General features: G+C 40.6%; 3 protein-coding genes across 8 annotated transcripts in view; all 3 read left to right on the forward strand.

The window, feature by feature from the left end:
• The window catches only part of LOC121902128 (protocadherin gamma-C5-like), a 309,164-nt gene that overhangs the window by 58,186 nt on the left and 237,576 nt on the right, over window positions 1–13,402 (forward strand). The window contains exon 1 of one of the 6 annotated variants that reach the window (XM_042419363.1): window positions 6,295–8,781. The exons of 4 other annotated variants lie outside the window; for them this stretch is intronic. In XM_042419363.1, coding sequence (XP_042275297.1) covers window positions 6,394–8,781 — 2,388 coding nt within the window. In that variant the 5' untranslated portion in view covers window positions 6,295–6,393. Of the gene's footprint in view, window positions 1–6,294; window positions 8,782–13,402 lie in introns of those variants that run through there. One more of the 6 variants, XM_042419371.1, reaches the window with a different exon arrangement.
• LOC121902230 (protocadherin beta-16-like) lies at window positions 1,708–4,131 on the forward strand. Its single transcript, XM_042419488.1, has one exon. The coding sequence runs from the start codon at window positions 1,708–1,710 to the stop codon at window positions 4,129–4,131; it is 2,424 nt and encodes an 807-aa protein (XP_042275422.1).
• On the forward strand, window positions 10,480–13,392 carry LOC121902144 (protocadherin beta-15-like). The gene has a single exon (XM_042419389.1). It carries the CDS (start codon window positions 10,551–10,553, stop codon window positions 12,984–12,986), a length of 2,436 nt encoding a protein of 811 aa, XP_042275323.1. The 5' UTR covers window positions 10,480–10,550; the 3' UTR covers window positions 12,987–13,392.

Consider the following 13,402-nt stretch of genomic DNA (forward strand, 5'->3'; position numbering starts at 1 on the left):
CTAATGTTAATAGGGCGCAGTCTTAGAATTTTGTGAATAAATGGAGCCTCTTCTATTTTCTATTTTCTAGCGGAGTTTCGTTTCCCTAAAGGGCGCTTCTACATGTAAAATGCGATCTCTCTCAAGCTTATGCTATACCGTCTTAAATACAAATTTATGATTCCCTCATACATGCATTTAAATTTCTTGCTAAGATTTTTGTGTCTATCTACTTGTTAGTTTGATTGATACCATCCATTGTTGTCCAGTATGAAATTACACTACACAAAACCTAAAGCTTTACAATAAAAATGTTTACAAATGAATGCATCCATTCAAATAAAAGTTATTACAATCAGACTTCGACAGATCAGCTTTCAACAAATAGTGTACTTTTATCCTGAAACTGTGATATTGATGTATTTGGTGATATTTTTTTTACCTTCATATAGTAATAATTTAAATCTTCTTGACCTTTGCAACAGATGTTAATCATTGTAAGTCAGCTTTTAGGATGCCTATCTTCGGTGAAATGATACATCAGGGAACAATAATACAAGTATAAGATGCATCTAAAATAATTATTCTTTCGTTATAGATGTTTGATTACGTGTTTTAAAAGTAACAAAGTGTTTAATATTTCAGTCGCTTATTACTAGATATTCAAGAATACATTTAAATACCTACTGTATGTGTGAGAGATGTCTGATCTCACCGCTTAATTTGAAAAATTCTTAAAGGTTTCTGATTATTTCACATTGAATTGTCGTTGATTGCAATGCGTTCACTTAAAGTTAATTAACATTTGTGATATGTTTAAAAGCACATTGCAGTTTAATTCACCGACTATCAAAGTCATCTGATGGTCCAGTAGATTCAAATTCTTTGGTTAAAATGAATGAATACATTTCCACATAATGCTTGAAATCTGCAAAAGTATGAGGCATAGAGTGCTTTCGTATTGGATGAGTACACAAAACCTACTGTATATATGTAGACCTTTAACAAGATTTGCCTTGCTCAAGACTAAACTCAGTAAGGTGTGAACGTAAAGATACTCTAGAGAGGGAGGAAAAATACGCCCACCGTTTCATCAACGAGGGATATGAGGTTTTTGTACATACGTTTATGTTTCCCATGTAACATGTGCAGTGTCGAGATGAAAGGAAACAATAACAGAAATCTAAAATGAAAAAGTTTCCTTTATTTGTCTGTGGGCACTGTCTGTAATGTGTCTACATTTTGACGCATCAAAGTCTCTTGTAAACACGAGACTCTCCGAGACACAACCGCAACAGTTTGATGTTTATCCACATGTTCTAGTGTTTTTTCAGTCACAGTCTGGTGAAGGTGTCAACAGATTAAGGTATCCCCAAAATGGTAAAGGTGTTAATTTATCGATTGATTGATAAACTCCTGAAGAGAATCGTATTTATCTTTTAAATACTTAAAAAAAAAAAAGAAATCACACATGGTCTTGTCATGTCTAAATAAATACTCATGGTGTCAGTGTGTACCAGCAAACGAGAAGACACGTTCATTCTCCACCCTCCTCTGACAACGAATTTAAAGCCTGATAATGGTATTGTACCGCAGCTGACTACAAACGCTTCGTGTGTGACTGCAACGACTAGTTTTGTTAATTAGAAGAAATCACGGATACACCGGTGATATATTCTGACCTGCTTAGTAAGAGTTTTGAATGTGTGGCTCTCTCTCGCAGTAACAATGGGATACAGCAGGTTTGCGCTGCACTACGGCCTTGCTTGTATTTTTCTTGTCGTCCATATCGTCTCTGGAGACGTCAGCTACTCTATTCCCGAAGAGATGAAACGTGGATCTGTAATTGGAAATATCGCTAAAGATCTGGGACTCGATTTGGGCAGACTGTCGGCTCGCAAGGCCCGTATCGATACGGAGGATAACAACGTTAAGTACTGCGGAGTTAATCTCAATACCGGAGACTTGAGTGTACAAGAAAGGATTGACAGAGAAGGGCTTTGTGGGAAAAAGGCATCGTGTGTTTTAAAGCAAGAACTTGTTCTGGAAAATCCATTAGAACTGCACCGTATTAACATCCGCGTTCAAGATATCAATGACAATTCACCGCAGTTTAAAGAGGATTCACTTAAGATTGAAATTCATGAAATGGCAGAAAAGGGTTCGCGTTTTCTCTTGGATGAGGCTCACGATGGAGACATCGGAGAAAATGCTGTTCAGGGTTACTCACTTCAGCAGAACGATCATTTCTCATTAAATGTAAAGACAAAGGGCGGTGGGCGAAAATATGGTGAATTAGTCTTGAACAAAAAATTAGATAGAGAAGATAAAAAAGAGATGATGCTCTTGCTTACCGCATTTGATGGTGGCTCTCCTCAGAGATCAGGCACTGTAGTCATACACGTCACTGTACTGGATGCTAATGATAATGTACCAGTGTTTAGCCAGACCGTCTATAAAGCCAGTCTGCCTGAAAACTCTCCTCTCGATACTATTGTGCTCACAGTGAGTGCTACTGATGCAGATGAGGGAATGTTTGGTGAAGTTACTTATGGATTTGACCATGTTTCAGATGAAAACCAAATCTTCTCTCTAAACCCTAAAACAGGAGAGGTCAAAGTGGCTGGATCTATTGATTATGAAAAAGAATCTTCATATGAAATGCAGATCAGCGCAAAAGATAGTCTGGGATTGGCGTCATATGCAACATTAATTATTGAAGTTACGGATATAAATGACAACGCGCCAGTTATTTACCTGAAATCACTGACTAACCCCATACCAGAGAATGTGTCACCTGGTACAGAAGTGGGCATCATTAACGTGCAGGACAGAGACTCTGAGAATAACCGACAGGTCCGCTGCTCCATTCAACAAAACGTCCCTTTTAAGTTGGTTCCTTCTATTAAAAACTACTATTCTCTGGTGACTACAGGACAACTGGACCGTGAACTAGTGTCTGATTATAACATTACAATCACCGCCAGTGACGAAGGCTCTCCACCTCTGTCCTCCTCTAAAACTGTTCAGTTTTCTGTAGCAGACATCAACGACAACCCACCTGTGTTTGAGGAACAGTCCTACAGCGCATATGTGACTGAAAATAACAAACCTGGCTCCACTTTATGTTCCGTTAGTGCTCGAGACCCCGACTGGAGACAAAACGGTACAGTGATTTATTCTCTGTTACCTGGTGAGGTGAACGGAGCCCCGGTGTCCTCTTATCTATCTGTTAACGGAGACACGGGGGTGATCCACGCTGTGAGGTCGTTTGATTATGAACAGTTCAGGAGTTTTAAAGTCAACGTGATGGCCAGAGACAACGGTTCTCCTCCGCTCAGCAGCAACGTGACCGTCAGTGTGTTCATATCGGATGTGAATGACAACTCTCCTCAGATACTGTATCCTGCCCCGGAGGGCAACTCCTTCATGACCGAGCTGGTCCCCAAAGCCGCACACGGAGGCTCTCTGGTGTCCAAAGTGATAGCGGTGGACGCAGACTCCGGACAGAACGCCTGGCTGTCATATCATATAGTCAAATCCACTGATCCGGGACTTTTCAGTATTGGTCTCTACAGCGGAGAGATCAGGACACAGCGGGACATTTCTGAATCTGACAGCATGAAACAGAACCTTATTGTGTCAGTGAAAGATAATGGACAGCCCTCTCTCTCTGCCACCTGTTCCATGTATTTACTTATTTCTGATAACTTGGCTGAGGTCCCAGAACTGAAGGATATTTCTTATGATGAGAAGAATTCCAAACTGACCTCTTATCTGATCATCGCGCTGGTGTCTGTGTCCACCTTTTTTCTGACCTTCATTATCATCATCCTTGGTGTGAGGTTTTGTCGCAGGAGAAAGCCCAGACTGTTGTTTGATGGAGCAGTTGCCATCCCCAGCGCTTATCTCCCTCCTAATTACGCAGATGTTGACGGCACAGGAACTTTGCGCAGCACATATAATTATGACGCCTACTTGACAACAGGGTCTAGAACCAGTGATTTTAAGTTCGTGACATCTTACAATGACAACACTCTGCCTGCTGACCAGACTCTGAGGAAAAGTCCATCAGACTTTGCTGATGCCTTTGGAGATTGTGATCGCTCTCCTGAGGTACGCACACATTTAATGTCACTCAACTCGTGTTGAGTGGCCTTTAAAAGCCATTCTGGTGTTTTGTTGTGAGTATTTTCAGTTGCATCGTCCTTTTCTATGGTGGTTACTGAAACATTTGAATGGGTCTAGGAGTTGTTAAGAAATCATGTTGTAGTTTAGACTTCATTTTATTACAATTTTTAGATCAAATCTCACGTCATAAGTCACTCTTTAAATATGTCTGCCTTTACATTTATTTTTTCGTAATCAAGACTCTGGTTCTGATGCCGGACAGCTCTCACTGCAACTTTTTTACAAATGCGCTTAACAATCCACACACACACACACACACACACACACACACACACACACACACACACACACACATACACGTGTATATACACCAGTAGCCTTAGAGTATTTTATGTTCGTAAAGATGTTGATCAGTCTCTATGTGGTTGCATGGTTTCTTATTTTAATGTTCTAGTGAGGAAAAACTTTTCTAATGCTTTCCTTGTTACTCTGTCCTTGGTGCTGAACTCCGTCTATTGTTCTGAGCATTTTTACAGATAATTGCCTCGTGTCTTTTTAGGCTTTTGTCATTTTTCATCTCCTTTGGTGAATTTTATTTCACTAGATTTGCAATAACAGTCTTTCTCTCAATGTGTGAGCTTTTTTCTACTTTCATTTTTTCATATGGATATGTCGTTGTTCCGATTTGCTTTCATTGTACGAGGCTCTTCTGCAGTGATATTTATTCGTAGGTTATTACCATTAATGGATAATGGTAGACGGTATTAAACCAGTATGAGCAAATTGAAAATGGAGTCGCTGTGTTATATTTTGCTGGTGGAATCTTGCTTTTCTAGGATGGGCTCAAATATGTAAAATAAATGACATGGACTCTTTTCTGATCTGATTTCGTATTTATATGCTTATGTCCTTTTTACATACCATTCACCATTGCTGTCTGGTAGAAAATAATTCTGTGGCAGTGTACAATACAAGCTAATGCAAATACATTCAAATGCAAGACATTGCAGTCAGGTTTTTACAAAGCACCTTGCAGAAATAGTAATAGTTTTTATCCTATAACGTTAATAATGCTTTATTTCATGCATATTTACTTCTATATCTTAATAAACAAAATTCTAAACTTATTTATTTGACCTTTTCAACAACTGTTGATCTGTTTTAATGATTGCCAAACTTCACAGTTAAATACTATATCATATAATAATAGAACAAAACTTTATCTAAAAGAAATAGTGGTCTGTTACTGATGTTAAAGTGTTTAATAATCATTTATGTTGCTCATCATGGGGGATTCAAGCATTCATACAAGTAGGAATATACATCTGATCTTTCCTTTGAGTTATCAACATTTTTGCAGGAGTATGATTATTCTGAATCAATCTGTCACTGATTGCAGTACGTTGACTTAAAGTATAAAACAGTTTGTGATATGTTTGAAAGTACACAACAGTTCAATTTACAGTCTACAATGGTCCAATGATGATATAGGGTCAGTCTTGTTAATTAAAATACAGTAGTACATTTCCACCTGCTTTAAACCCGCAAAATGACACAGTAAAGAGTGATTTCTCATAGGACGTGAGCAAAAGGACGTACAATTGGCATTTTCCTAGGTTTTAGTTGATCTAATCAATAAGGTGGGAATGTGGAGGAAAAGCGCATAAGAAGGGACAGCAAACTTTTGGACATCAAATCTCATGCTGTGTGTGTATTTTTCACTTACAATGAAATACTTAAAGGGATCTAAAATGAAAAAGTTCTGCATTTTTTCTTTGTACAGAGTATAGTTTCTTTGCTTTTTCAAACATTTCACCCACCAGATTTGATGTAAAACACGTTTTTTCCCCCTCTTAGACACAGTTAAAAGGAACCCATGTTTGTGCTGCTTTTTTCAATCAAAAGTAGGCCAGTGGTGTTACATCTCTGCCCAACAGTCATGGTAAAGTAACCCTAAAATATGAAAGCAATCCTATGCCTTTTATTTAAATAAACACGGGTCACTGAATAGGAAGAGATATCACACATGGTCTTGTTATGTCTAAAGAAATACTCATGGTGTCAGTGTGTACCAGCAAACGAGAAGACACGTTCATTCTCCACCCTTCTCTGACAACGAATTTAAAGCCTGATTCTGCTATTGTACCGCAGCTGACTGCAAACGCTTCGTGTGTGACTGCAACGACTATTTTTGTTAATTAGAAGGAATCACGGATACACCGGTGATATATTTTGACCTGCTTAGTAAGAGTTTTGAATGTGTGACTCTGTCTGGCAGTAACAATGGGATACAGCATATTTGCGCCGCACTACGGCCTTGCTTGTATTTTTCTTGTTCTCCACACCGTCTATGGAGACGTCAGCTACTCTATTCCCGAGGAGATGAAACGTGGATCTGTAATTGGAAATATCGCTAAAGATCTGGGACTCGATTTGGGCAGACTGTCCGCTCGCAAGGCCCGTATCGATACGGAGGATAACAACGTTAAGTACTGCGGATTTAATCTCAATACCGGAGACTTGATTGTACAAGAAAGGATTGACAGAGAAGGGCTTTGTGGGAAAAAGGCATCGTGTGTTTTAAAGCAAGAACTTGTTCTGGAAAATCCATTAGAACTGCACCGTATTAACATCCGCGTTCAAGATATCAATGACAATTCACCGCAGTTTAAAGAGGATTCACTTAAGATTGAAATTCATGAATCGGCCGTTAAGGGTTCACGTTTTCTCCTGGATGAGGCTCACGATGGAGACATCGGAGAAAATGCTGTTCAGGGTTACTCACTTCAGCAGAATGAACACTTCTCATTAAATGTAAAGACAAAGGGCGGTGGGCGAAAATATGGTGAATTAGTCTTAGACAAAGAATTAGATAGAGAAGATAAAAAGGAGATGACGCTCTTGCTTACCGCATTTGATGGTGGCTCTCCTCAGAGATCAGGCACTGTAGTCATACACGTCACTGTACTGGATGCTAATGATAATGTACCAGTGTTTAGCCAGACCGTCTATAAAGTCAGTCTACCTGAAAACTCTCCTCTCGATACTATTGTGCTCACAGTGAGTGCTACTGATGCAGATGAGGGAATGTTTGGTGAAGTTACTTATGGATTTGACCATGTTTCAGATGAAAACCAAATATTCTCTCTAAACCCTAAAACAGGAGAGGTCAAAGTGGCTGGATCTATTGATTATGAAAAAGAATCTTCATATGAAATGCAGATCAGCGCAAAAGATGGTCTGGGATTGGCGTCATATGCAACATTAATTATTGAAGTTACGGATATAAATGACAACGCGCCAGTTGTTTACCTGAAATCACTGACCAACCCCATACCAGAGAATGTGTCACCTGGTACAGAGGTAGGCATCATTAATGTACAGGACAGAGACTCTGAGAATAACCGACAGGTCCGCTGCTCCATTCAACAAAACGTCCCTTTTAAGTTGGTTCCTTCTATTAAAAACTACTATTCTCTGGTGACTACAGGACAACTGGACCGTGAACTAGTGTCTGATTACAACATTACAATCACTGCCACTGACGAGGGCTCTCCACCTCTGTCCTCCTCTAAAACTGTTCAGTTATCTGTAGCAGACATCAACGACAACCCACCTGTGTTTGAGGAACAGTCCTACAGCGCATATGTGACTGAAAATAACAAACCTGGCTCCACTTTATGTTCCGTTAGTGCTCGAGACCCCGACTGGAGACAAAACGGTACAGTGATTTATTCTCTGTTACCTGGTGAGGTGAACGGAGCCCCGGTGTCCTCCTATGTATCTGTTAACGGAGACACGGGGGTGATCCACGCTGTGAGGTCGTTTGATTATGAACAGTTCAGGAGTTTTAAAGTCCACGTGATGGCCAGAGACAACGGTTCTCCTCCGCTCAGCAGCAACGTGACCGTCAGTGTGTTCATATCGGATGTGAATGACAACTCTCCCCAGATACTGTATCCTGCCCCGGAGGGCAACTCCTTCATGACCGAGCTGGTCCCCAAAGCTGCACACGGAGGCTCTCTGGTGTCCAAAGTGATAGCGGTGGACGCGGACTCCGGACAGAACGCCTGGCTGTCGTATCATATAGTCAAATCCACTGATCCGGGACTTTTCAGTATTGGTCTCCACAGCGGAGAGATCAGGACACAGCGGGACATTTCTGAATCTGACAGCATGAAACAGAACCTCATAGTGTCAGTGAAAGATAACGGACAGCCCTCTCTCTCTGCCACCTGTTCCATGTATTTACTTATTTCTGATAACTTGGCTGAGGTCCCAGAACTGAAGGATATTTCTTATGATGAGAAGAATTCCAAACTGACCTCTTATCTGATCATCGCGCTGGTGTCAGTGTCCACCTTTTTTCTGACCTTCATCATCATCATCCTGGGTGTGAGGTTTTGTCGCAGGAGAAAGCCCAGACTATTGTTTGATGGAGCAGTTGCCATCCCCAGCGCTTATCTCCCTCCTAATTACGCAGATGTTGACGGCACAGGAACTTTACGCAGCACTTATAATTATGACGCCTACTTGACAACAGGGTCCAGAACCAGTGACTTTAAGTTCGTAACATCTTACAATGACAACACTCTGCCTGCTGACCAGACTCTGAGGAAAAGTCCATCAGACTTTGCTGATGCCTTTGGAGATTGTGATCGCTCTCCTGAGGTATGCACACATTCAATGTCACTTAAATCGTGTTTTTCTGGCCTGCAAAAACCCTTCTGATGCTTTCTTTTGACTCTTTTCAGTTGCATTGTTCTTTTCTGCGGATGTTGTTCAAAAAATTTGAATGTGTGTGAGAGCTGTTTAAGCATTCATGGTGGTTTCTAGAGACTCTAGACCTCAGCTTTTCTTGATTTTAGTTTGTTTTTAGATCAATCCTCGCGTCAAAAGTTACCCTTTAAATATGACAGCCTTTGCATTTGTTTGCTTTTTCCTGTACAAGATTCACATAATACCGCACAGCCTTTACAGCAACTCTTACAGAGACTCATAAAAATCTTAACCCATCACACACACACACACACACACACACACACACACACACACACACACACACACACACACACACACACACACACACACACAAACGTGCATCCTGTATGCATGCACTCACGAACCCTGACGCACACCAATACTGTCAATTCTTTGCACTTTTTTAGACTTCATTCAGACCAGTTGTTGCTTGTGTTGTCTCTAAGTTCATCAGTCTCTATCTGATCACATAGTTGCTCATTTGAATGTTGTAATGAGTCAAAACTTTTCTAATACGATCCTTGTTACTCTGTCCTTGGTGCTGAACTTTGATTTTCTGATGCATTTTAGAAGTAATCCCCCCATGTATTCTAGGCTGTTGTCCTTGTTCTCCTTTGATGAAATTTGTTTCAGGAGATTTGTACAAATACAGCCTTTTCCAAAAATATTTAGATATTTCATGATTTGATATTTTTATATGAATTTGTCGTTTTTGTGATCTGGCTTCATTGTTAGAGCCTCTTCAGGATTGATACTCATTCGAAGTTTATTAATGTTAACAGATAGTGGGACTCGGCATTAAAGCAGTATGAACAAATTTAAAATGGGGCCGCTGTGTTAGTTTGTTCTGTTTTGAGGAGTATGGCTTTTCTGAGGTGTGCTCTAATATGAGAAATAATCGATACCACGTGCTTTAAATCTGTAAATTTATAAAGTAAAAAATGCTTTCTCGTAGGATGTGAACAGAATAAGGTTACATTTCCCTGTGTTTTACTTCATCCCAGCAGTAAGGTGGAAATGTGAAGAAAGTGCGACAACCATTTCATCAAGAAGAGACAGCAGAGTTTTTGACATCAGTTCCCATGCAGCATGTGTAGTTCTGAGTTTAAATGAAACATCTAAAATGAATTCGAAATGAAAATTTTCACCCTTTTTCTTCGGACATAATATAGTTACTGTGTTTTTTCATATTTTTCACACACCAACGTTGATGATAAATTGGGGGTTTCCCGGCACATAGTTAAATCAAATTTATGTTTTTGTGGGTTTTTTCCAGTATCAAATTAGTCAGTGGTCTTATAGCTCGTCTCAATAGCCATGGTAAGGTAAACCTAAAATAGTAAATGTTACTTTTTTCATTTTTATATGAATACGGGCCACTGAATTTGCCTATTTTTAAAAAGAAATAAAAGGAAATCACACATGGTCTTGTCATGTCTAAAGATATACTCATGGTGTCAGTGTGTACCAGCAAACGAGAAGACACGTTCATTCTCCACCCTTCTCTGACAACGAATTTGAAGCCTGATTCTGGTATTGTACCGCAGCTGACTACAAACGCTTCGTGAGTGACTGCAACGACTGTTTTTGTTAATTAGAAGGAATCTCGAATACACTGGTGATATATTTTGACCTGCTTAGTAAGAGTTTTGAATGTGTGACTCTGTCTGGCAGTAACAATGGGATTCAGGAGGTTTGCGCTGCACTACGGCCTTGCTTGTATTTTTCTTGTCGTCCACATCGTCTATGGAGACGTCAGCTACTCTATTCCCGAAGAGATGAAACGTGGATCTGTAATTGGAAATATCGCTAAAGATCTGGGACTCGATTTGGGCAGACTGTCCGCTCGCAAGGCCCGTATCGATACGGAGGATAACAACGTTAAGTACTGCGGAGTTAATCTCAATACCGGAGACTTGATCATGCAAGAAAGGATTGACAGAGAAGGGCTTTGTGGGAAAAAGGCATCGTGTGTTTTAAAGCAAGAACTTGTTCTGGAAAATCCATTAGAACTGCACCGTATTAACATCCGCGTTCAAGATATCAATGACAATTCACCGCAGTTTAAAGAGGATTCACTTAAGATTGAAATTCATGAAATGGCAGGCAAGGGTGCACGCTTTCTTCTTGGAGAGGCACACGATGGAGACATCGGAGAAAATGCTGTTCAGAGCTACTCACTTCAGCAGAACGATCATTTTAAACTAAATGTTAACACGAAATCCGGCGGACGAAAATACTGCGAATTAGTCTTAGACAAAGAATTAGACAGAGAAGATAAAAATGAGATGACGCTCTTGCTTACCGCATTTGATGGTGGCTCTCCTCAGAGATCAGGCACTGTAGTCATACACGTCACTGTACTGGATGCTAATGATAATGTACCAGTGTTTAGCCAGAACGTATATAAAGCCAGTTTGCCTGAAAACTCTCCTCTCGATACTGTTGTGATCACAGTGAGTGCTACTGATGCAGACGAAGGTTTAAATAGCGAAATTACTTATGGATTTGATCATGTTTCAGGTGAAGATAGCAATGCATTTTCGTTACACTCTAAAACGGGGGAGGTGAGAGTAGCTGGTTCCATTGATTATGAAAAAGTGTCATCATATGAAATGCAGATCAGCGCAAAAGATGGTCTGGGATTAGTTTCATATGCAACATTAATTATTGAAGTTACTGACATAAATGACAACGCACCAGTTATACACATAAAATCACTGACTAATTCAATACCTGAGAATGTGTCACCTGGTACAGAGGTAGGCATCATTAACGTGCAGGACAGAGACTCTGAGAATAACCGACAGGTCCGCTGCTCCATTCAACAAAACGTCCCTTTTAAGTTGGTTCCTTCTATCAAAAACTACTATTCTCTGGTGACTACAGGACAACTGGACCGTGAACTAGTGTCTGATTACAACATTACAATCACTGCCACTGACGAGGGCTCTCCACCTCTGTCCTCCTCTAAAACTGTTCAGTTATCTGTAGCAGACATCAACGACAACCCACCTGTGTTTGAGGAACAGTCCTACAGCGCATATGTGACTGAAAATAACAAACCTGGCTCCACTTTATGTTCCGTTAGTGCTCGAGACCCCGACTGGAGACAAAACGGTACAGTGATTTATTCTCTGTTACCTGGTGAGGTGAACGGAGCCCCGATGTCCTCCTATCTATCTGTTAACGGAGACACGGGGGTGATCCACACTGTGAGGTCGTTTGATTATGAAAAGTTCAGGAGTTTTAAAGTCCACGTGATAGCGAGAGACAACGGTTCTCCTCCGCTCAGCAGCAACGTGACCGTCAGTGTGTTCATATCGGATGTGAATGACAACTCTCCTCAGATACTGTACCCCGCCCCGGAGGGCAACTCCTTCATGACCGAGCTGGTCCCCAAAGCTGCACACGGAGGTTCTCTGGTGTCCAAAGTGATAGCGGTGGACGCGGACTCCGGACAGAACGCCTGGCTGTCCTATCATATAGTCAAATCCACTGATCCGGGACTTTTCAGTATTGGTCTCCACAGCGGAGAGATCAGGACACAGCGGGACATTTCTGAATCTGACAGCATGAAACAGAACCTTATTGTGTCAGTGAAAGATAACGGACAGCCCTCTCTCTCTGCCACCTGTTCCATGTATTTACTTATTTCTGATAACTTGGCTGAGGTCCCAGAACTGAAGGATATTTCTTATGATGAGAAGAATTCCAAACTGACATCTTATCTGATCATCGCGCTCGTGTCTGTGTCCACCTTTTTTCTGACCTTCATTATCATCATCCTGGGTGTGAGGTTTTGTCGCAGGAGAAAGCCCAGACTGTTGTTTGATGGAGCAGTTGCCATCCCCAGCGCGTATCTCCCTCCTAATTACGCAGATGTTGACGGCGCAGGAACTTTACGCAGCACTTATAATTATGACGCCTACTTGACAACAGGATCTAGAACCAGTGACTTTAAGTTTGTGACATCTTACAATGACAACACTCTGCCTGCTGACCAGACTCTGAGGAAAAGTCCATCAGATTTTGCCGAAGTGTTTGGAGATTGTGATCGCTCTCCTGAGGTACGCACACAGTTAATGTCACTTAAATCGTGTTCAACGTCCTGAAGAAGCAATTCTGCTGCTTTGTTTTGTCTCTTTTAAGTGCATTATTATTTTCTCTGGCGGTGATTAATAACACTTTTAATAGGTTTGAGGGCTGCTAACAATTCATGATAGATCCTTAAAGCTTTAGACTTCAATTTTTCTCGATACATTTTTTTGGAGATCACATCTCACTTTAAAGGTTACTTTAACTACAGCCCTTGCATTTGTTTTCTTTATTCAATCAAGATTTGCAAGAAGAATGTTTACAGACTCCCCACTCCACTCACACACAAACCAATACACTATGGGCATGTTATCTCGTTTAATATGCGTATACTGTCAATTCTTTAGATTTTTTACTTTTTCTCTTAGATATTTTTAAGGCCAACTTCTTTTTTTGTTCCCATTAAGCGCATCTGATTCTATGTGGTTGCATG

The sequence above is a fragment of the Thunnus maccoyii genome, chromosome 8, assembly GCF_910596095.1.
Source record: "Thunnus maccoyii chromosome 8, fThuMac1.1, whole genome shotgun sequence".
NCBI lineage: Eukaryota > Metazoa > Chordata > Actinopteri > Scombriformes > Scombridae > Thunnus > Thunnus maccoyii.

Coding starts and splice junctions, on each gene's coding strand:
- LOC121902230 (XM_042419488.1), top strand. CDS start 1,708: ATGGGATACAGCAGGTTTGCGCTGCACTACGGCCTTGCTTGTATTTTT.
- LOC121902144 (XM_042419389.1), top strand. CDS start 10,551: ATGGGATTCAGGAGGTTTGCGCTGCACTACGGCCTTGCTTGTATTTTT.